The sequence below is a fragment of the Aplidium turbinatum genome, chromosome 18 (assembly GCF_918807975.1).
Source record: "Aplidium turbinatum chromosome 18, kaAplTurb1.1, whole genome shotgun sequence".
Lineage (NCBI taxonomy): Eukaryota > Metazoa > Chordata > Ascidiacea > Aplousobranchia > Polyclinidae > Aplidium > Aplidium turbinatum.
The window spans coordinates 183,047-206,850 of NC_137489.1; the positions used below are offsets into that span (position 1 = coordinate 183,047).

At 40.7% G+C, this 23,804-nt stretch overlaps 1 protein-coding gene across 1 annotated transcript in view; it reads left to right on the top strand.

Moving 5' to 3' along the window:
* LOC145787699 (nucleolar protein 11-like) overlaps window positions 1–21,518 on the top strand; it is a 35,060-nt gene extending 13,542 nt beyond the window's left edge. Inside the window, exons 8-15 of the mRNA XM_082599500.1 lie at window positions 1,686–1,736; window positions 3,331–3,518; window positions 3,878–4,003; window positions 17,022–17,063; window positions 17,513–17,591; window positions 18,521–18,589; window positions 19,259–19,366; window positions 21,372–21,518. Of these exons, the coding sequence (XP_082455626.1) occupies window positions 1,686–1,736; window positions 3,331–3,518; window positions 3,878–4,003; window positions 17,022–17,063; window positions 17,513–17,591; window positions 18,521–18,589; window positions 19,259–19,366; window positions 21,372–21,491 (783 nt within the window). The 3' untranslated portion in view covers window positions 21,492–21,518. The remainder of the gene's footprint in view (window positions 1–1,685; window positions 1,737–3,330; window positions 3,519–3,877; window positions 4,004–17,021; window positions 17,064–17,512; window positions 17,592–18,520; window positions 18,590–19,258; window positions 19,367–21,371) is intronic.
* Window positions 21,519–23,804: the final 2,286 nt, after the last annotated feature.

Here is a 23,804-nt window from a genome sequence, read left to right on the forward strand (position 1 = left end):
GGACAGAAACAAACTCATTGCCGAGTTCGTTGGAGTCAATGCAGTTAGAAGGAATACTTTTGTTGAATAAATTCATTTGATCTTGTGAAATTTCCCGTCAATTCTTTCATCAAAGCATCTTAAATTAATGTTATTTTCGTCCTTTCCACCGCATTTCTGATGAAAACCGCAGACATGTGAGGCCTGGCAACACTAAATTAAAGCTCACACTGCTTAATTATATTTGATCTTGCCGCTTTTTGTGCAACTATTTTTGATGTGTTGAAGTATATACTTACTAAAAGAGTTCTTTTGATGCGTTGTGTATGTGTAGTGTGGTATAGGCTACTTGTAGCAATACACACTCGTTTTCATTGTTTTCAATCATGCGCGTTTATCCGGTAAAACAGTAGCCTAACAAAGAGTAGACACAGAACAGTTATAGCGCAAGCAAGACGGATAATGTACGTCATTACGACGAAAAATGTTGGTTAAAACAGCTGGAAGAAAAAAGACGCAGGAAAAAAGCTGTACCTATCGGCGGAAATATACACTTATACAGCTGATACAAACTAGGCGTACTGCAAGCGTAATTCTAATCGTTTCAAGCAACGGTTCTAAATAATTCGGTTTGCGACCTAGGTGTCAATATAAACAAAGACTATTTTAATTGAGTAAAATAGCGTTATGGTTATGACGTCATCACTTTTCTTGCCCCCCAAGGTTTTTTGAAAAGTCGGCGCCTATGCTGAAACGCCATCATGAAGTTTTACACCATCATGAAATTTTACTGAAACGTTCACGAATGGATTTCTTCCTACTGCCAACCATCCAATTGTCTTAGGTTGTCATTGGCTGCTCTCCTCTGGTAGAGGACCGAAATCCGCTGTAGCCTAGCTTGTGTTGGGGTATTAGGCGGCAAAACTACAACACACACTAGGTTCTGACGTCATCTTTGAAATGAACACTAAAATTATCTCAAAAATGTAACATTGGTTAAACATCGTTCAGACTCATCAGAATCTGCTTTTAAACATTGTTTTATTGGTCAAACATCGTTCAGACTCATCAGAATCTGCTTTTAAACATTGTTTTATTGGTCAAACATCGTTGAGACTCATCATAATCTGCTTTTAAACATTGTTTTATTGGTCAAACATCGTTGAGACTCATCATAATCTGCTTTCAAACAGACTTGGACAACTAGATAATTCTAGTTGTCTAATTCGATAAATTAGAGCGAAATGTCAGTAATTCTAATCTAATCTTGAAAGACCACAAAATTGCTAGTTGTCCAAGTCTGCTTTCGAACATTGTTTTATTGTTCAAACATCGTTCAGACTCATCAGAATCTGCTTTCGAACATTGTTTTATTGGTCAAACATCATTCAGACTCATCAGAATCTACTTTTAAACATTGTTTTATTGGTCAAACATCGTTCAGACTCATCATAATCTGCTTTTAAACATTGTTTTATTGGTCAAACATCATTCAGACTCATCAGAATCTACTTTCAAACATTGTTTTATTGGTCAAACATCGTTCAGACTCATCATAATCTGCTTTTAAACATTGTTTTATTGGTCAAACATCGTTGAGACTCATCAGAATCTGCTTTTAAACATTGTTTTATTGGTCAAACATCCTTGAGACTCATCAGAATCTGCTTTTAAACATTGTTTTATCAAAGAAATATTTGTTTTAGAAATCGTCAAAGAGCACTGATGACGTCACGCATATGGAAGTTTTATTAAATGTAAGTTTTAAACTTTTGTGTTTTCTTGTGAGAGCTTGAGGGCCACAGTTGTTGCTTGCCGTGGGTCTTCAAACCAATGGTTTTCTACTAACTTTAAATGAGAAAGGCAATATAACGCAAGAGAACAACTGCGCACGCCCAGCAAGCTGGTGCAAGAGAGAGGCCCAATGACGGATCCATAGGATGCACTGCCTAGTAATTATAAATTCAAGAAAAATGTACGACTACTCCAAATTATATCAGGTAATCTTTTTGTGCATCGCGAATTCGAATATTAAATTCTTTTCAGCACAACTTTATAACAGGCATAGTAAAATCTTCAGTGGGTCAGTTTAAGAATGCAAAAGTTAAGTTTAGAAAGAAATCAACAATAGTGTTTTTCGGTTGCTAAGAAACAAATACATTTAGCCTGCAAGCATTAGTGACAATATTACCGTATGTAAATTATAAAGGGAATTAAGTAATACATTAGTAAAACGGAGTGACACAGCAGGGGAGGGATTCTTAAGGTTAGGGTTAGTTAGTTAGTTTTTAGGTTAGTTAGTTAGTTTAGGTTAGGGTCAGTTAGTTTTCATAATTGTGATTCACAATTAATTCCCTTCATGTTATAAAGTTGTGCGGAAAGGAATTTAATATTCGAAATCGCGATACACAACATGATAACTTGACATCAATTGGACTCGTCGTACATTTTTCTTGAATATTTATAATACTTAAGCAAGCTGGTGGTTCTAAAATTTGTTACCTGACATGAAACCTTCACTACTTAAGTTTTTTCATCGCCACAAGTTTCTTTCAAAAAATTGTTGAACCTGCAGAACTTTCACGAAACATGAGTTTGGTTAACAACAATTGAAAGATATTAACGTTTAAAATTACATCAAATATAGTTAATATTCACTAATAGTAACTATATTATATTTGATGTAATTCGCTCTGTTTGGCTTTTTGCTTGGCATTGAGCACTTTTTCTAGTATTAATAGTATTTATTGTTTAACGTTTAGAATTAAATCTGAAAAAGTATTAGGAAAGCTTTATTTTATATAATTGGATTTACCGTTTATTGTGATACGTGTACGTATGTTACGTGTGATACGTGTGCGACTGTGCGTGTGTTACGTGTACGTGTGTTACGTGTACGTGTGTTACGTGTACGTGTGATACGTGTACGTGTGATACGTGTACGTGTGATACGTGTACGTGTGATACGTGTACGTGTGATTCGTGTACGTGTGGTACGTGTACGTGTGGTACGTGTGATACGTGTACGTGTGATACGTGTACGTGTGATACGTGTACGTGTGATACGTGTATGTGTGATACGTGTACGTGTGATGCGTGTACGTGTGATGCGTGTACGTGTGATGCGTGTACGTGTGATACGTGTACGTGTGATACGTGTACTGTTTACTTTTTAAAAATTAAATAGTTGGAAGTTTGCACCAAAATATTTTGGTTTGCATCACTTGCGATCTAATCTTGGTTCTTGCATCATTGGGTTTCTCCCATTTGCATCATAAGGCTCCTCCCATGGCGTCATTGACTTCCTCCTATTGCGTCATTGGGCTTCCTCCATTTATTGTTCAAATTTAGTCTCAGAATCAATCAAAGTTAGAGAGCGCCTGGATCGCATTGTGGTCTGCCAAATCACCATCGGAGCGACATGCTGTTGCTTCTTCGCCTTTTATGATGAAATTTCTACAAAAATTAACGAACTCGAAGGATTCATGGTTTGAACTCCTCATGAGCAAGATTGTCTCTGACAACACCATCAGTGCAAGGTTAGAATTATTTTCTCTGTTTCTAACAAAATACTTAGATTTTTAAGCATCACCCTTGATTATTTGTTTCCATTATCTTGGTCTTATCGTATTTGTAAATTGCTATGTAGCTCTCTTAGATATCCCCCCGTTGGCATCTCTTTGGAGATGGGAACCATACATTTCCTTTGCGCTACTTTCCAAAACTCCAAAACTTCTTCAAAAGTGACGTCACACACGTTTCGGTTTGTGTCAAACTTTAAAATTACTGTATGGCAACACTACTAAGAAAAAACCTTTGACAAAATCTCTGATTCATAAATTGACTTTTTTATTGCAAAGAAGTACCAACTTCACAGAAAATTGTTATGTGCTTACAGGATGTACAATGGATTGATCGAAGGAATTGTCTACAGGAAGAAGTGGAAATTGTTAGCGAATTGCCTCACCATATTGAAGGACATTAGTGAAGATGAGATGTTTAAGTGCCTGGAGTCTGTTTTGCCGTGAGTACCTGACCGGTAGGATGAATACCTGAACGGTAGGATGAATACCTGACTGGTAGGATGAATACCTGACTGGTAGTATGAACACCTGACTGGTAGGATGAACACTAGGGTGGATCAAAAAAATTGAATTTTTGAGTTCAGCTTAGTGCATTTGCCAAAAGATGCAGTTTGGGCTATCTTTTACATTGGTACTTGAAAAAACATTTTTTGACCCTGTTTGACCCCTATCCAAGAGCGCTCTAGTGGCCGCTGACCCAAAATTACTTAAATTAGCCATAATACCTTTTCTAGTGGGTGTAGGCTAATGATTTTGGTGTCTAACCCCACTAAATCAAGTCTTAGGAAGTCACTTCTGCAGTCTAAAATGATGCATGGGCAGCCAAAATCGCACAATGACATTTTTGCTCTAAAAAAGGCATTTTATGGGAAAAAAATGGCATTTTTAGATAACTTGGGCAGTTTTATGGATGAAATACTAAAAAAAGTGTTACCTAGGTAAAACACACTAGGGTGTGACCATTTGTGTGCAAACTGGCCTCTAGTCCAATGAGGTGGTGAGGTGATATGAGGTCCAATAGACTACAGAAGCATACGATAGTGCAGCTGCATGCCGCATATATATTTATTTGATAGTGTAAACTTAACTATTGCATTTATTACAGCTTTAGATATTGTTTATTTCAATGTTTGTAAATATCTGATCACACTTAACTTAATTGAGTTTATATGATGTTTAATAGAGGCAAAACTTGCATTTGGCTTCTGAATAAGCATCACATTGAACACATCCTGGGTAGTGTGCACACAACCCCCTTGTTTTTTACTTTTTTTTGTACTTATTGACTTGTAGATTTGTGAAATTGTTCCACTAGCCAAGAATCTTTGCTGGTCCAAAAATCAGTAGAATTGGGGCACGTTTATGTGGGCCACCACCCCATTCAAATTTTCAGGTTTGCCATTAAGTAAATATTGAATTACCGGTATTTTCACGCTTCTCAACAGAAGTTGTATGTTTCAACAAAATAATATGCATAAAACTTTTGCCTGTTCGACTATCTATCATACAGGGAATTAAAAGAATATGCTTGTCTATACGAGTTGTCTGTGAATTCACATTTTTTACGCGTTGGAATAGCTAAAAATACAACTCCAGTGAGCGGAAGTGGTCTAAGATTCTAATTTCGCACTGGAAATAGATCAAATACACATAGAAAGTTACCAATAGGCTAGGTATTGAATCTGTATGTATACAGTAACTGTAAACTTTTACTAACACATTTTGTCACAGAAGGCAACATAATCGACTAGTCTAATCTGTGCAAGAGGATATTAGTTTTTTCTCTTTCTCAAATTAGGTGCGTCTTTTCTGTTAGCTTCCACTATTTGTAAAGTGTTTTGATAGTGTTCCTTGTTTCTGGCACAATGTAGGTAATCGGTGCTCAGTTTAACTCCATGTTCAGCCACATTGTAAACAGCTTTCTGGTACGACTCTGATTCAGACCATTTCTATACTGATAAAGGAAGAAAATCATCATTTATCTCTAAAACAGAGAAAAAGAACCGAGAGTCCTTTGTGATAAAATCTGTCAGTTTTGATTCCAGATTGATTTCGGATGGAAAACGTGGTCCGTAGCTAGGCAGTGCCAAACCGATCTGCTGGTGTAAAAACAGGATCTGTAGGTTTTACATGTATAAGTTCATCAGCCATCTGATGTTTTTCTCATCTTGAACTTCAGAGCTGAACAGTGCCAGTCCAGTGGTACCATCTCAGCAGAGAGATACCAAAATTGACGTTTGAAGCTACGTTCAGCAGCATCTAATATCAACTTATGCACTGCTCCATATCTGAGAATGTTCTTGTACATAGTCAAACAGTTCCAAGGAGCATCTACAGCAACACTACACCGAAACCAATATATACAGTAGACGAGTGAAATAAAATTCATGAGATCTTTTAATTTAGCCACTTGTGAAACTGATGTGATAGTTCCTTTAGGTAACTTAGCTATTTGATTTTCCAGTAGCACCAATTAATAGGAATGAATCAATTTGGCCATCCATCTGGCCTTGTGTGTGGCCCCAAAACGGTAGAATTTCACATTTTGTAGACCAGGACTGATATACGCAATGCACAAGTTCATAAGTTATTTATAATCGCCTCAAATGAACTTGTATATATTTGCTTTGTGCAAGTTGAACAACGTCATCTTTGAGGTTCTGAATGAGATCATGTGTTGTTACTGGAAAGCTGTTGATATCCAGTGTACTTAGCAGTTGGCCACTGTGGAATAGAATCCCAGTTATTGCGGAGTCTCACGAAGATGCTCATTTCTGGTTATTTTGAAGCCTCTAGCTTCAAATCTTCAAAAATACATGACACAACGATTTCACCGATGTGATGTAAACAACCTGACCAGAGAAGTTCCTTATCTTAAGAGCTACAGTAGCAGCTTTTGCGTTTCTTTTTTAGAGTGTTTTTGTCGTTTTTCTGCACTAAGAATCCTACTTTCTTTCTTTCTGACTCGTGCGAATAAAATAGAGTCAAATCCGGCTATTGTGGCTGTCCTGTCTGTCATCATTCCTTTTAAGAAAGATATGTCTGCAGGATTTGATATAAGCTCCTCAACAAAACACTAACATACTGATTTCGCCTGAACCCGTTGTCATGCATTTTGTCCATTACTGTAATGCTATGGATAATTGGATGCACAAATTAAAGGCAGCATTTTTGCAATTAACTTCATACGGTAATTGTTTGCTTTTATATGTTTGCTTCAGTGTATTAACAGCAGTACCTTTAGAAGCATTATGAATTTGTTTTTCTTTACCCTTTTTTTTGAAAAAACAATAAATTTCCAACTTTTTCAAGCATTTTTGCTGAATAAAGGCTCTGATGTCATTGTGCTAGCCCATAGATGATTTTAAACTGCAGAAATGACTTCCCAAGACTTGATTTAGTGGGGATAGACACCAAAACCACTAGCCTGCACCCACTAGAAAAAAAATTATAGTCAATTTAAGGAATTTTGCCTCGGCGGTCACTAGAGAGCTCTTGGATAGGGGTCAAACTGGGTCAAAAAATGTTTTTTCATGTACCAATGTAAAAGATAGCCCAAACTGCATCTTTTGGCAGATGCACTAAGCTGAACCTAAAAATTCGTTTTTTTTGATCCACCCTAATGAACACCTGACTGGTAGGATGAATACCTGACTGGTAGTATGAACACCTGACTGGTAGGATGAACACCTGACCGGTAGGATGAACACCTGACCGGTAGGATGAATACCTGACCGGTAGGATGAATACCTGACCGGTAGGATGAATACCTGACTGGTAGGATGAATACCTGACTGGTAGGATGAACACCTGACTGGTAGGATGAATACCTGACTGGTAGGATGAATACCTGACTGGTAGTATGAATACCTGACTGGTAGGATGAATACCTGACTGGTAGGATGAATACCTGACTGGTAGGATGAACACCTGACTGGTAGGATGAATACCTGACTGGTAGGATGAATACCTGACCGGTAGGATGAACACCTGACCGGTAGGATGAACACCTGACTGGTAGGATGAACACCTGACCGGTAGGATGAATACCTGACTGGTAGGATGACCACCTGACCGGTAGGATGAACACCTGACTGGTAGGATGAACACCTGACCGGTAGGATGAACACCTGACCGGTAGGATGAACACCTGACTGGTAGGATGAACACCTGACTGGTAGGATGAATACCTGACCGGTAGGATGAACACTTGACCGGTAGGATGAATACCTGACCGGTAGAATGAATACCTGACTGGTAGGATGAATACCTGACTGGTAGGATGAATACCTGACTGGTAGAATGAGTACCTGATTGGTAGGATGAACACCTGACTGGTAGGATGAATACCTGACTGGTAGGATGAATACCTGACCGGTAGGATGAATACCTGACTGGTAGGATGAATACCTGACCGGTAGAATGAACACCTGACTGGTAGAATGAGTACCTGATTGGTAGGATAAACGCCTGACTGGTAGGATGAATACCTGACTGGTAGGATGAATACCTGACTGGTAGAATGAGTACCTGATTGGTAGGATGAATACCTGACCGGTAGAATGAGTACCTGATTGGTAGGATGAATACCTGACTGGTAGAATGAGTACCTGATTGGTAGGATGAACGCCTGACTGGTAGAATGAATACCTGACCGGTAGGATGAATACCTGACTGGTAGGATGAACACCTGACCGGTAGGATGAATACCTGATTGGTAGGATGAATACCTGACTGGTAGGATGAATACCTGACCGGTAGGATGAATACCTGACTGGTAGAATGAATACCTGACTGGTAGGATGAATACCTGACTGGTAGAATGAGTACCTGATTGGTAGGATGAATACCTGACTGGTAGAATGAGTACCTGACCGGTAGGATGAATACCTGACTGGTAGGATGAATACCTGACTGGTAGGATGAACACCTGACTGGTAGGATGAATACCTGACTGGTAGGATGAATACCTGACTGGTAGGATGAATACCTGACTGGTAGTATGAATACCTGACTGGTAGGATGAATACCTGACTGGTAGGATGAATACCTGACTGGTAGGATGAACACCTGACTGGTAGGATGAACACCTGACTGGTAGGATGAATACCTGACTGGTAGGATGAATACCTGACCGGTAGGATGAACACCTGACCGGTAGGATGAACACCTGACTGGTAGGATGAACACCTGACCGGTAGGATGAATACCTGACTGGTAGGATGACCACCTGACCGGTAGGATGAACACCTGACTGGTAGGATGAACACCTGACCGGTAGGATGAACACCTGACCGGTAGGATGAACACCTGACTGGTAGGATGAACACCTGACTGGTAGGATGAATACCTGACCGGTAGGATGAACACTTGACCGGTAGGATGAATACCTGACCGGTAGAATGAATACCTGACCGGTAGGATGAATACCTGACTGGTAGGATGAATACCTGACTGGTAGAATGAGTACCTGATTGGTAGGATGAACACCTGACTGGTAGGATGAATACCTGACTGGTAGGATGAATACCTGACCGGTAGGATGAATACCTGACTGGTAGGATGAATACCTGACCGGTAGAATGAACACCTGACTGGTAGAATGAGTACCTGATTGGTAGGATAAACGCCTGACTGGTAGGATGAATACCTGACTGGTAGGATGAATACCTGACAGGTAGAATGAGTACCTGATTGGTAGGATGAATACCTGACCGGTAGAATGAGTACCTGATTGGTAGGATGAATACCTGACTGGTAGAATGAGTACCTGATTGGTAGGATGAACGCCTGACTGGTAGAATGAATACCTGACCGGTAGGATGAATACCTGACCGGTAGGATGAACACCTGACCGGTAGGATGAATACCTGATTGGTAGGATGAATACCTGACTGGTAGGATGAATACCTGACCGGTAGGATGAATACCTGACTGGTAGAATGAATACCTGACTGGTAGGATGAATACCTGACTGGTAGAATGAGTACCTGATTGGTAGGATGAATACCTGACCGGTAGAATGAGTACCTGACCGGTAGGATGAATACCTGACTGGTAGGATGAATACCTGACCGGTAGGATGAATACCTGACTGGTAGGATGAATACCTGACTGGTAGGATGAATACCTGACTGGTAGAATGAGTACCTGATTGGTAGGATGAATACCTGACCGGTAGAATGAGTACCTGCTTGGTAGGATGAATACCTGACTGGTAGAATGAGTACCTGATTGGTAGGATGAACGCCTGACTGGTAGAATGAATACCTGACCGGTAGGATGAATACCTGACTGGTAGGATGAACACCTGACCGGTAGGATGAATACCTGATTGGTAGGATGAATACCTGACTGGTAGGATGAATACCTGACTGGTAGGATGATTACCTGACTGGTAGGATGAATACCTGACCGGTAGGATGAATACCTGACTGGTAGAATGAATACCTGACTGGTAGGATGAATACCTGACTGGTAGAATGAATACCTGACTGGTAGGATGATTACCTGACTGGTAGGATGAATACCTGACTGGTAGGATGAATACCTGACTGGTAGGATGAACACCTGACTGGTAGGATGAATACCTGACTGGTAGAATGAATACCTGACTGGTAGGATGAATACCTGACTGGTAGGATGATTACCTGACTGGTAGGATGAATACCTGACTGGTAGGATGAATACCTGACTGGTAGGATGAATACCTGACTGGTAGGATGAATACCTGACTGGTAGGATGAATACCTGACTGGTAGGATGATTACCTGACTGGTAGGATGAATACCTGACTGGTAGGATGAACGCCTGACTGGTAGAATGAATACCTGACCGGTAGGATGAATACCTGACTGGTAGGATGAACACCTGACCGGTAGGATGAATACCTGATTGGTAGGATGAATACCTGACTGGTAGGATGAATACCTGACCGGTAGAATGAGTACCTGATTGGTAGGATGAATACCTGACTGGTAGAATGAGTACCTGATTGGTAGGATGAACGCCTGACTGGTAGAATGAATACCTGACCGGTAGGATGAATACCTGACCGGTTGGATGAACACCTGACCGGTAGGATGAATACCTGATTGGTAGGATGAATACCTGACTGGTAGGATGAATACCTGACTGGTAGGATGAATACCTGACTGGTAGAATGAATACCTGACTGGTAGGATGAATACCTGACTGGTAGAATGAATACCTGACTGGTAGGATGATTACCTGACTGGTAGGATGAATACTAGGGTGTAACACTTTACACACTTTTTTTACAAATTGCTACTGGCTAGTTATTGTGGTTTGCAAAATTACCTAACTTGATCAAGGGGGAAAAAATTTTTGAAAAAAAAAATCATTTAAGCAGGCCACGCTCCCCATTTTTGTGGCGAAACCCCAACAACCCCACTATTTGCTATATTTCATCCCACGATGGAGGTAGAGAGCTAATTTTGCCACCAAAAGATGCAGAATACAAAAGTTTATATCCAACTTATGAATGTACCATAGCCCTAAACCCTTTAGTTTTTTCTATAATTGAGAAAAACTGTTTTTGACAGTAAAATTTGCATCTTTCGTAACCAAATGCTTGTATTTCAGGTCATGGCTTAGATGAATGTCATTCAGCCATTACAGATAGCCTTTATTCAAACTCACAACTGTGTAACTAGTACAGTCATTGAACAGAAGACAGTATTGTTGTTCTCAAACTTTTTCACAGAATTGAATCAGTATAATTTTACAAGTTTCCTTCACCAATATACAGCACTGTGCACTGGTATACAAAATTTTATGATGTTTATCTCAAAATTGATTACAAAGATGTAAGAAGTCGAATAATGAATTTTCCCCAGGTCACCAAAATAATGCTTTTTAAGCTGGTTAAGTAATTACCTCAGGTTTTAAAACTGCTGGTGTTAAATATCACATCAAAATATACTCAGCAATATGTCTGTGATAGAAACTCTTTCAGCATTACTTAAATGTATATACTAGACTAGCCGAATCGGACTAGCCGAAACAGGCCATTTCGCCCCTGCACAGTGCACAGACCATTGGAGAACAAAGGTTATTTGCTCTTGTCCAATGTCTTCAAGAGTTCATCCAAAAGAGCTAAGACTTCTTTTAGATCAGCGCTCAGAACGTAACATGGTGATTGGTGGTGTTGATGTGGCTGTCTGAAGCAAATACATTTGAAGCAAATACAAAACAGAACTCTCAGAACTTGCCATAAACACGCTAGTGATGATTTTGATCTTACTGGTAACAGTGATGAATTAGAGACATCTTTTGAAGAGGAAATGCCAAAGTCATCATCCAGTGAATTTGAGTGTATGAGTGGCAGTGAAGAGGAAATTGCTTCAACATCATCACACCTTGTGAGTTCTAATGTTTGTAAATTAACAGACAAAAGACTTGCATCCCAGTGCCGTACAAGGTTCATCAGTTGTCTTAAAAATGAGAAGCTTCATGAAAGCATGTAATGCTTCTGAGCCAGCGAAGAAATGCTTCATTGACCACAGTGAGAAATGGCTGAACCCAAAGACAGCTGTGTTGGGTGCACTGCATGCCAACATTGATGTATCTAGGATTTCAACAGCAAATAAAGCAGACACCAAAGCTCTGTTGTGGTCAAACCGTCCGCTGGCGGCATTTATGGATGCAACTTCTGCATTTTCACTATATCTGACACCAGGGAGTAAGGATGATTAGGAAGTGTTTCGAAACAACAATACTTCTTGTGATCGATTGATAGGCCACGTGAAGGAAACAATTAATAGCAAAAAATTCGTGACACAAGTGATGTTGACATAAAGACAAAGAGTTACATTAACAATGCATACTATTCGCAATGAGAAATTAACAGGACAATGTACTTTGTCCAGCACAGTGGTTCTCAACCTTTTTGTCTTGGTGGGACCCCTTTTGGTGCCTTCGAAGCAGTCGCAGACCCCTAACAATTTCTATTTGAAATTTTGGTATATCGCGTCTCCTTATGGAATCATATGTTATATAAGTTTCGAAGGAACACACTGAGAAGAATTTGCTGAATTCGCAACGCACTTGACGATTGATGAAATTATGTTATGACTTATGAGCTATAATTTGTTGGCACACAGGATCAAACATCAGTAATCTATATGCTGAGGATGTTTTTCTATAAATTTTATCAAAAGTTAATAGAATACTTGTGACCGTTACAAAGAATTTCTCTCTTTTTTCATTTGTAATCAATATTAATTCGTTATAATCACAGTCATTGCAAAATCTGTGAGTTGCATTTCCAAGTTAATCATTGATCAACAATCTGCTGTCTCAAAAGAATTAAGTTGAACATAGCCAACATTGCTTTATTAAAAGGTTTAAGTCATTTATATGATATTTTTTAGTTAAAAAATCAAACCTTTGTGCAATGTTCTTTGCAATTTTAAACGACGCACCAGTGGGTTGCAACTTACAGTTTGAGAATCACTGTAAGCTAATATGATACATAAACAAAGCACAAACAATTTTTAAATTTCGTAATTTATCAATCATGCTGAAAACTCGAAAACTTTTGCGGACCCCCGGTTGAGAACCACTGGTCTAGCATGTATTGTATAGTTTTGTGTTGATTGTTTCCTGCCTCATTATTGAATAAAACATCACTGTTCTTATACAGCTTACAAGTTTGATTTATAAAGGTTATGTTTTTAATGACTGAATGACAATCGTGCAAGCCAAGATCTGAAATACAAGCATTTTGCTTCAAAAATGACAGATTTTACTCTCAAAACAGTTTTTCTCAATTATAGAAAGAAGTAAAGGTTTTAGGGCTGTAGCATGTTCATAAGTCGGATAGAAACTTTGGTATTCTGCATCTTTTGGTGGCAAAAGCAGCTCTCTATCTCCACCAGAATACGAGATATAGCAAATTGTGGGGTAATGGGGATTTCGCAACAAAAACGGGGAGCGTGGCCTGCTTAAACAATATTTTTTTTCCAAATTTTTTTTTCCATTGATCAAGTTAGGTCATTTCGCAAACCACAATAACTAGCCAACAAGTAAGTTGGTCGGAGCGTTACACCCTAATGAATACCTGACTGGTAGGATGAATACCTGACTGGTAGGATGAACACCTGACTGGTAGGATGAATACCTGACTAGTAGAATGAATACCTGACTGGTAGGATGAATACCTGACTGGTAGGATGATTACCTGACTGGTAGGATGAATACCTGACTGGTAGGATGAATACCTGACTGGTAGGATGAATATCTGACTGGTAGGATGAATACCTGACTGGTAGGATGAATACCTGACCGGTAGGATGAATACCTGACTGGTAGGATGATTACCTGACTGGTAGGATGAATACCTGACTGGTAGGATGAATACCTGACTGGTAGAATGAATGCCTGACTGGTAGGATGATTACCTGACTGGTAGGATGAATACCTGACTGGTAGGATGAATACCTGACTGGTAGAATGAATACCTGACTGGTAGGATGATTACCTGACTGGTAGGATGAATACCTGACTGGTAGGATGAATACCTGATTGGTAGGATGAATACCTGACTGGTAGGATGAACACCTGACTGGTAGGATGAACACCTGACTGGTAGGATGAATACCTGACTGGTAGGATGAATACCTGACTGGTAGGATGAATACCTGACTGGTAGGATGAATACCTGACTGGTAGGATGAATACCTGATTGGTAGGATGAATACCTGACCGGTAGAATGAGTACCTGATTGGTAGGATGAACACCTGACTGGTAGAATGAATACCTGACCGGTAGGATGAATACCTGACTGGTAGGATGAATACCTGACCGGTAGGATGAACACTTGACCGGTAGGATGAATACCTGATTGGTAGGATGAATACCTGACCGGTAGGATGAATACCTGACTGGTAGAATGAATACCTGACTGGTAGGATGAATACCTGACTGGTAGGATGAATACCTGACTGGTAGGATGAATACCTGACCGGTAGGATGAATACCTGACTGGTAGTATGAATACCTGACTGGTAGGATGAATACCTGACCGGTAGGATGAATACCTGACTGGTAGGATGAATACCTGACTGGTAGGATGATTACCTGACTGGTAGGATGAATACCTGACTGGTAGGATGAATACCTGACCGGTAGGATGATTACCTGACTGGTAGGATGAATACCTGACTGGTAGGATGAATACCTGACCGGTAGGATGAATACCTGACCGGTAGGATGAATACCTGACCGGTAGGATGAATACCTGACTGGTAGGATGAATACCTGACTGGTAGGATGAATACCTGACTGGTAGGATGATTACCTGACTGGTAGGATGAATACCTGACTAGTAGGATGAATACCTGACCGGTAGGATGAATACCTGACCGGTAGGATGAATACCTGACTGGTAGGATGAACACTTGACCGGTAGGATGAATACCTGACCGGTAGGATGAACACTTGACCGGTAGGATGAATACCTGATTGGTAGGATGAATACCTGACCGGTAGGATGAATACCTGACTGGTAGAATGAATACCTGACCGGTAGGATGAACACCTGACTGGTAGGATGAATACCTGACTGGTAGGATGAATACCTGACCGGTAGGATGAACACTTGACCGGTAGGATGAATACCTGACCGGTAGAATGAATTCCTGACCGGTAGGATGAATACCTGACTGGTAGGATGAATACCTGACCGGTAGGATGAATACCTGATTGGTAGGATGAATACCTGACTGGTAGGATGAATACCTGACTGGTAGGATGATTACCTGACTGGTAGGATGAATATCTGACTGGTAGGATGAACACCTGACTGGTAGGATGAACACCTGACTGGTAGGATGAACACCTGACTGGTAGTATGAACACCTGACTGGTAGGATGAGTACCTGACTGGTAGTATGAATGCCTGACTGGTAGAATGAATACCTGACTGGTAGGATGAATACCTGACTGGTAGGATGATTACCTGACTGGTAGTATGAATGCCTGACTGGTAGAATGAATACCTGACTGGTAGGATGAACACCTGACTGGTAGAATGAATACCTGACTGGTAGGATGAATACCTGACCGGTAGGATGAACACCTGACCGGTAGGATGAACACCTGATTGGTAGGATGAATACCTGACTGGTAGGATGAATACCTGACCGGTAGGATGAATACCTGACTGGTAGAATGAATACCTGACTGGTAGGATGAATACCTGACTGGTAGGATGAATACCTGACTGGTAGGATGAATACCTGACCGGTAGGATGAATACCTGATTGGTAGGATGAATACCTGACTGGTAGGATGATTACCTGACTGGTAGAATGAGTACCTGATTGGTAGGATGAATACCTGACTGGTAGGATGAATACCTGATTGGTAGGATGAATACCTGACTGGTAGGATGATTACCTGACTGGTAGAATGAGTACCTGACCGGTAGGATGAATACCTGACTGGTAGGATGAATACCTGACTGGTAGGATGAGTACCTGACTGGTAGGATGAATACCTGACTGGTAGGATGAATACCTGACTGGTAGAATGAATACCTGACTGGTAGGATGAACACCTGACCGGTAGGATGAATACCTGACTGGTAGGATGAATACCTGACTGGTAGGATGATTACCTGACTGGTAGAATGAATACCTGACTGGTAGGATGAATACCTGACTGGTAGGATCAATACCTGACTGGTAGGATGAATACCTGACTGGTAGGATGAATAACTGACTGGTAGGATGAACACCTGACTGGTAGGATGATTACCTGACTGGTAGGATGAATGCCTGACTGGTAGGATGAACACCTGACTGGTAGGATGAACACCTGACTGGTAGGATGAATACCTGACTGGTAGGATGAATACCTGACTGGTAGGATGATTACCTGACTGGTAGGATGAATACCTGACTGGTAGGATGAATACCTGACTGGTAGGATGAACACCTGACTGGTAGGATGAACACCTGACTGGTAGGATGAACACCTGACTGGTAGGATGAATGCCTGACTGGTAGGATGAATACCTGACTGGTAGAATGAGTACCTGATTGGTAGGATGAATACCTGACTGGTAGGATGAATACCTGACTGGTAGGATGAATACCTGACTGGTAGGATGAACACCTGACTGGTAGGATGAGTACCTGATTGGTAGGATGAATACCTGACCGGTAGGATGAATACCTGACTGGTAGGATGAATACCTGACTGGTAGAATGAATACCTGACTGGTAGAATGAATACCTGACTGGTAGTATGAACACCTGACTGGTAGGATGAGTACCTGACTGGTAGTATGAATACCTGACTGGTAGGATGAGTATTGAGTAGGAATGAGTGCCTGAGTGGTAGGGATGAAATTATTTTATCCTATTGTGAACAATTCTTAGATGCATGGTTTTAACGTACTGCACTCATGTTGACCGTTTGTCTTCCAGGAGTGAGTTCGAGAAGATGACATCACATGCTAGGGAGATCATGTGAGTTTCTGTGTTCATAGTAATCTTCATGTCGTGTTTCGTGGCTCATATTCTCTCCGCTTTGAGCAGGGATTCACTTGATGGATGTCATTTGATCAACTATGCTAATGTACAATTTTGGTAAAGACGTGATTTTCTAGAATCATAGACTATTTTGTCTGTTGAAAGAAAATGAAGGGGTGTACCAGCAAACATCTATAGGATTGGCCCATGATACAAGAGAAGGATCCACAGAGGATACAAACTGATATGAATGAATCAACAAGTGAATAAAAAAATAACAGTTAACCTCTCCAGTACATGTAGCTCCACACAAAGTGAAAGTGAACTACATGTACTTGAGAGGTAAACTATTATTTTTTTATTCACTTATTTTGTCTATGTTAGCAATAATTGTTCATTATTGCCGATGTCAGTGATAAATATAAATAATATCAATGTTTTTTCAGATCCATCGCGGTTACGCTTCCAATCACAGAGGACAAGTTAGTAGAAGTGCTTCGTAGATTGAGCCTGGACAGGGCGATGGTAAGTGAACTGGGATGTGATCCCTTTTGTATTAGCTACAATGAAGTGTACCACTTCCGGCAGTCCGATGGGTAGAACAAGGGTTGATGAAGGGCCGACTGCAATACAGCTGTAACCAGGGGTGGGCATCTGCTACTTTGAAAGTAGCGCTCCATCGCTACTCGGACTAAAGTAGCGCTGTACCGCTACTCGGACTAAAGTAGCGCTCCATCGCTAGTAGGACTAAAGTAGCGCTCCATCGCTAGTAGGACTAAAGTAGCGCTCTTCCGCTACTTGGACTAAAGTAGCGCTCTACCGCTAGTAGGACTAAAGTAGCGCTCTTCCGCTACTTGGACTAAAGTAGCGCTCCATCGCTAGTAGGACTAAAGTAGCGCTCTTCCGCTACTTGGACTAAAGTAGCGCTCTACCGCTAGTAGGACTAAAGTAGCGCTCCATCGCTAGCAGGACTAAAGTAGCGCTCCATCGCTAGTAGGACTAAAGTAGCGCTCCATCGTTAGTAGGACTAAAGTAGCGCTCTTCCGCTACTTGGACTAAAGTAGCGCTCTACCGCTACTTGGACTAAAGTAGCGCTCTACCGCTAGTAGGACTAAAGTAGCGCTCTTCCGTTACTCGGACTAAAGTAGCGCTCTACCGCTACTCGGACTAAAGTAGCGCTGCATCGCTAGTAGGACTGAAGTAGCGCTCTTCCACTACTTGGACTAAAGTAGCGCTCTACCGCTACTCGGACCAATGTAGCGCTCCATCGCTAGTAGGACTAAAGTAGCGCTCTACTAAGGTAAGGTGGTCGTAACAAATTTTCGGAACCACTCTAATGCACACGGTTGCGCTATGTCACTTTGTGTACTTCAAGTTGTTATGTTTTACTTAGATGCTGTTGAAATGTGTGCTTCAAGTTATGTTTTTGTGTGCTTCAAGTTGTTATGTTTCAGGTGCTGTTGCTCCACCTGAAAACGATTCTAAAAGTGTCCGAACTTGGATCGGCGTCTGACGTCGACAAAGTAAGACGCAGTTTGTTGGCTTCTGCAGCAAGAAACTTAATCTACAATAGCGACGCTGGTTTTTCACGTCACAGCAATTTGATCGGTTCCTTTCCGCAAGCAAGGGGGGCAGTGTGTTTTGAAAGTGGTGTTGCCAGCCACAAAGTTTTATTGATTGTTTGAATATTTACTCTGCTGACTGGGAAAGCTTCTTTGAGATTGTAATCGTGGCAGCTTTGCATACTTGTAGGGGCTGTGAACCACTGACGCAGGCCCGGTCTCAATTTTTTTTTCCACAAGTTTTCTGTCTCATTTACATATTTCGGTAAGTGTATACATTATTGGTTACCGCGTGCGGTAAATTTATCTGTCGGTTACTTCGCATGAAGTTTGTGTTAATACCGTGTGAATGCAACATTTTTTTCGTTAGCATGTTCAGTTCAGTGATTTCATCTTGAATCGGTAAAAACAGTTACCGCGCGCGGTAAGAAATATGCAAATGAGACAAAAATTTTGTGGGAAAAAAGATTTCGCTGCCCAGTCACCGAGGTTGATGAAGAGTCGAGAGGTTAATCATCTGGACGGACATTGCGCAGCATCTTTGTGTCTTCATCCAATGCACTGCCCGCTCGTTGTATCTTCTGAAAGCAACCGTCTAAGCGTTCAATGGACGATTCATTTCTTTTCCAGGCGCTCGTCTGGATCTGCGCACTGCTTGACGCGCATTTCACACAGATCATTGTGACGTCATCGGCGTGGAAGATCCTGCTTGAAGTTAGGGAAGTTGTTTCCACTCTGGTGAGTAGTTGGACCAATGTGAACATGAGATTGTGGACCACTGTGAACATGGGATTGTTGTGAACATGTGATTGTTGTGAACATGGGATTGTTGTGACCATGAAATTGTTGTGGACATGAGATTGTTGTGAACATTGGCGCCGGGTTTTGAAAATTGCCGGGGGGGGCAAACTTTCTAGCCGACTGGTTGCTTACATTCAAAATGCTGATGTTTGTTTGTCAGCATTGATGTTTGTTTGCGTCTATCTGCCATTGTATATCGCCAAGCTTTATAGTGTAGGCTCAGGCCTCGAAATTCACGGCGGACATGTCCCCCGTCACAGCATGTGATATCCGCGGGAAGTACCATCTAGATCGGTCATATTTGTCCGCCGAGAAATAACACAGGAACTAGTGATACAAATCGTCATTGCATAGCACGAACAATTGTTGCGATGATATATTTTCCAGCGCATTCTAGCGCGCATCTAGAAAATGTGAATACTGTATCCCTTAGCTTCCATTCAAAGAGGAAAACTTTCGATTTTTACGTTGCTTCAACGGTTGATGACATTGAATCAGCGTAACAAAGGTGAATTCTTCGCTAAAAGTCGATAGGAGTACAGGTACTTCTACAGTCTACACTGATCACGCGCAATTTAGTTCACGTTTTACGTCACAATGTCTGGCTTTGATCTCCGAGTGATAGTGACACGGCAAGGTTGGTTACTAAATTAGATTATACGAGTAGGCTATTACAGCAAGATACAACACAATTTGTTAAGTTTTGGTATCACAGTAAGAAAGAAAAGATCCAAGGAAAATTCACTTTCGCTCACATGACACGCAAAAATAAACCTAAAGAAAAAAGCCTGTGAAACTTTGCACAGCAGAAAATAGTAGCATTAGTGTAGAAATTTTCCGACTCCTGCCCCGAGCATTGTGACGCAATAAGCCACACGACCTCGTTCGGTGGAAGTTAATCAGTTATGTGACGAATTGACCAGCTACACGGCGCTTTGACTCTTCAAGCGCAAGTCGTTGGTCTGATGAAAGCCTTTCAGAGTGACTTTACTGATTTTTTAAAAAGCCTAAAACCGTAGTTATAGTTCTGAAATGGTGAAGAATTATTATCAAGATAAAGTGATTAAGCATGACGATCGACGGCTAAAACTGGTGTGTCCGCCGTGAGACTTGATTTGTCCGCCGAGATAGCTGCTCAGACCGGACACGTTTGTCCACCGTCAACAAAAACGAATTTCGAGGCCTGTAGGCTACTTCGAATTATATGCTGGTCACTTTGAACTTTAGCTCTTAATACGCTTAGATACTAAACTGAGCCAACAGCAAACCGCACCTCGTTATTGACACTCCCAAGAAAAAACAAAGCAGAAGAAATCAAGAAAAACGTTTTTCAATCATTGTTAGTATGCTTCAACGGCACCATGCTGGCGTTTATCAGCTACCGTACTTCTGTTTCTTTTGTTATCTTTGGAGCAGCGCTCTTGTTGCAACAAGTAGACCTTTTAATTGAGATCGATCCGCAATGAAGGTCAAACTAACGCAAATCTGAACTTAGAAACAATTGATTTAGGATTTTTTTTTTTAAATAATTTGCGGGGGGCAGCCACCCCGAGCTAAATTCACGGGGGGGGGCGCCTATGGTTGTGAACATGAGATTGTTGTGAACATGAGATTGTTGTGAACATGAGATTGTTGTGAACATGAGATTGTTGTGAACATGGGATTGTTGTGAACATGAGGTTGTTGTGAACATGAGGTTGTTGTGAACATGAGGTTGTTGTGAACATGAGATTGTTGTGACCATGAGATTGTTGTGAACAGGAGATTGTTGTGACCATGAGATTATCATTGTTGTGACCATGAGATTGTTGTGAACATGGGATTGTTGTGAACATGAGATTGTTGTGAACATGAGATTGTGGCTTAAGGAGTAGTTGGACCATGAGATTGTTGTGAACATGAGAATGTGGCGTATTTTCTTCAAACTATGTCTGTTCGCTAGGTGGAACTGTATGACAACTTGTCGGAGATTGAAGCCGCCTTATCAAAGATGAGGGAAGCCACCAAAGGGAGCAAGGACAGAAACAGATTTTCTTACAAAATAGAAGTGATGTCGTTGTAACTGTTTGAGAATAAATTGTTGCTCGCATCTGTGCTGGTTGAAGATGACGAATTGGTCACAGTGAGCCACCTAGTGTTGCTTGGGCAATCAGCAAGGACACGCCCGACACGGTTTGTTGTTAAAGAGGTTCCGGTAAATTGTGTTTCAAACCAAAGCACAAAGGCGAGATTTAGGAGGGGATCGCCATCCCCACTAAAACTGAGAAAATTAACTATTTGCCCTGTTTTTGCAAGGTCGAATTAATGTAGACCGACTGCACATCATTATGTTTTGTTGGAATCGCGCTCTCGTATAATTACTTCCTGGATCATCTCTTGACCGGATTAAACCTGATGCGGCATTGTTTTGTTGTACCTGATGCGGCTATTTCCCATTTGGTAAAGGTTTAGAATACGGCCTGGATTAAAAATTACAAGTTGCGCAAATATGTCAAGGCCTGCTGCAAATTTTTATTGTACAAAACTAGAGATGTACCGATACCGATAGGGTTACATTTTGTCCTAAGAACTGCCAGACATATAGACCATGCTTTTTTAACCTGCTTCGCCAAGTATGTACAATTGTACATTGTACAAATATCTTCAAGACAAGTGACCTATCTTTTTTTACTTTGGATATCAAAAAACACACTTTCTTTAACGAACCAGCCATGCATGCAAATTGAAGGATCCCGCTGTTGGTACAAGCTATCGACATAATGGCGAATTGAAATTCGTCATATAGGCTACGTTGTGCTCGCTTGATCAACCAAGCGTGGGAGACCAAGTCCCATTGTAAAATCGTCCCAAAGATGGAAGTTCTCCCCTATCACTTTTTTAGGCCGATACTTTAGTGTTACAAAAAGAAGGAATTATATCAAATGCTAAGTTTGACCTTATTTGCATAAAACTATTAAAAAAAGCTTTGAATTGGCATAATTTATACAGATTCAAGAATCCAATCTCAACCGCATTGTTGTGTCATAATACTGTAGTAGGTTTTAGTACCGTGATGAGGACTTGGGTATAAGGGGGTATAATTCTCCCATAAGAAACATTACATCATAATTGGGGTTTCTGACAAATTAATAAAGCGTTTGCGCAAACTCTCCTAATATGCTATCATAATTGATAATAAGATGTAAACCAAGTCATTTGTGTAGCTGTACAAAAACTATCCCACAAGTAGCCTAATGTGCAACCTAAGGGTTTGGTTGAGAAGCTTTTGCCAGGCCAAGACTACCCAGGTTACAAAAATGTATAATTTTGCATCGTTTTTACGTTATTAAATGTTTAAAAAAAGCAGGTAACTTGGTTGTTTTTAGTAAGCTGGTTCTATCAGTTTGTGATTTAATTTCCACCTTTCGTTGTAATAAACTCATCAAGCTTAAACCAGTGCTTCCCAACCTTTTTCAATTCGCGACCCACTTTTGATGCAAGTTTTATATCGCGACCCACTTTTAATGCAAGTTTTATTGTGCGACCCACAATGAGATACGACATCTTTATTATGGCATCTTTACTACTGGCGTACGTACTGAAATAGTTAATGCGATTAACACATCTAATTGTTACGTATTCGTTACATTGTTGCACAATTGTTACGTAAAGATAATGCAATAATTTCCCAATGTAATAGAAAACAGGGTGCACGATTCATGAAAAGTCAACAAATGAAGTGAAGATTAGTAATGGCGAAGGCGCAGTACTGTTCAAGACCAAACTGCGGCTTGTGAGATCCATAGTAACGTCGGTATTTTTTAGAAAATTTTAACATTCAGTAACATTTAGAAATGCTTCGCGATCCACCTGAAATAGCTTTGCGACCCACCATTTGGGAAGCACTGGCTTAAACAATGTCAGTTCAGTTTGTTTTTATTTCTGACCATCACAACGAAAAAAACGATATATGACAAACATAGCAGAGGTTCAGATTCCAGAAAAAGGTATAAGCGACAAAACACGGACGTTAGCCTATAGCGTGCATAATACCAAAGCAAGACAATCAGTTTAAAATATGGCACGATCGCAACACCGTGTCATGGCAGAGTAAGTAGGCTCAAAATGAAAGCAATGGGACTACGAATCCTCACTAAACCAATCAATAAATTGTTGCACCTAAGATGACAACCATATATTTTACTGATCTCCGGAGCTGACGTAAACCATTAAAATCATGTCGACTTACTCTTGATGCCGCCCTTATCGAAAATTGTTCTTTGTAACTACCGCTTTGAAGGTGGATTACGACTATGAACAAAAGAATCAATTTCAATCTTCAATTTGTATTGAAAATACATGACGTAATGTCTTCCAACTTCATTATTACCGTTAG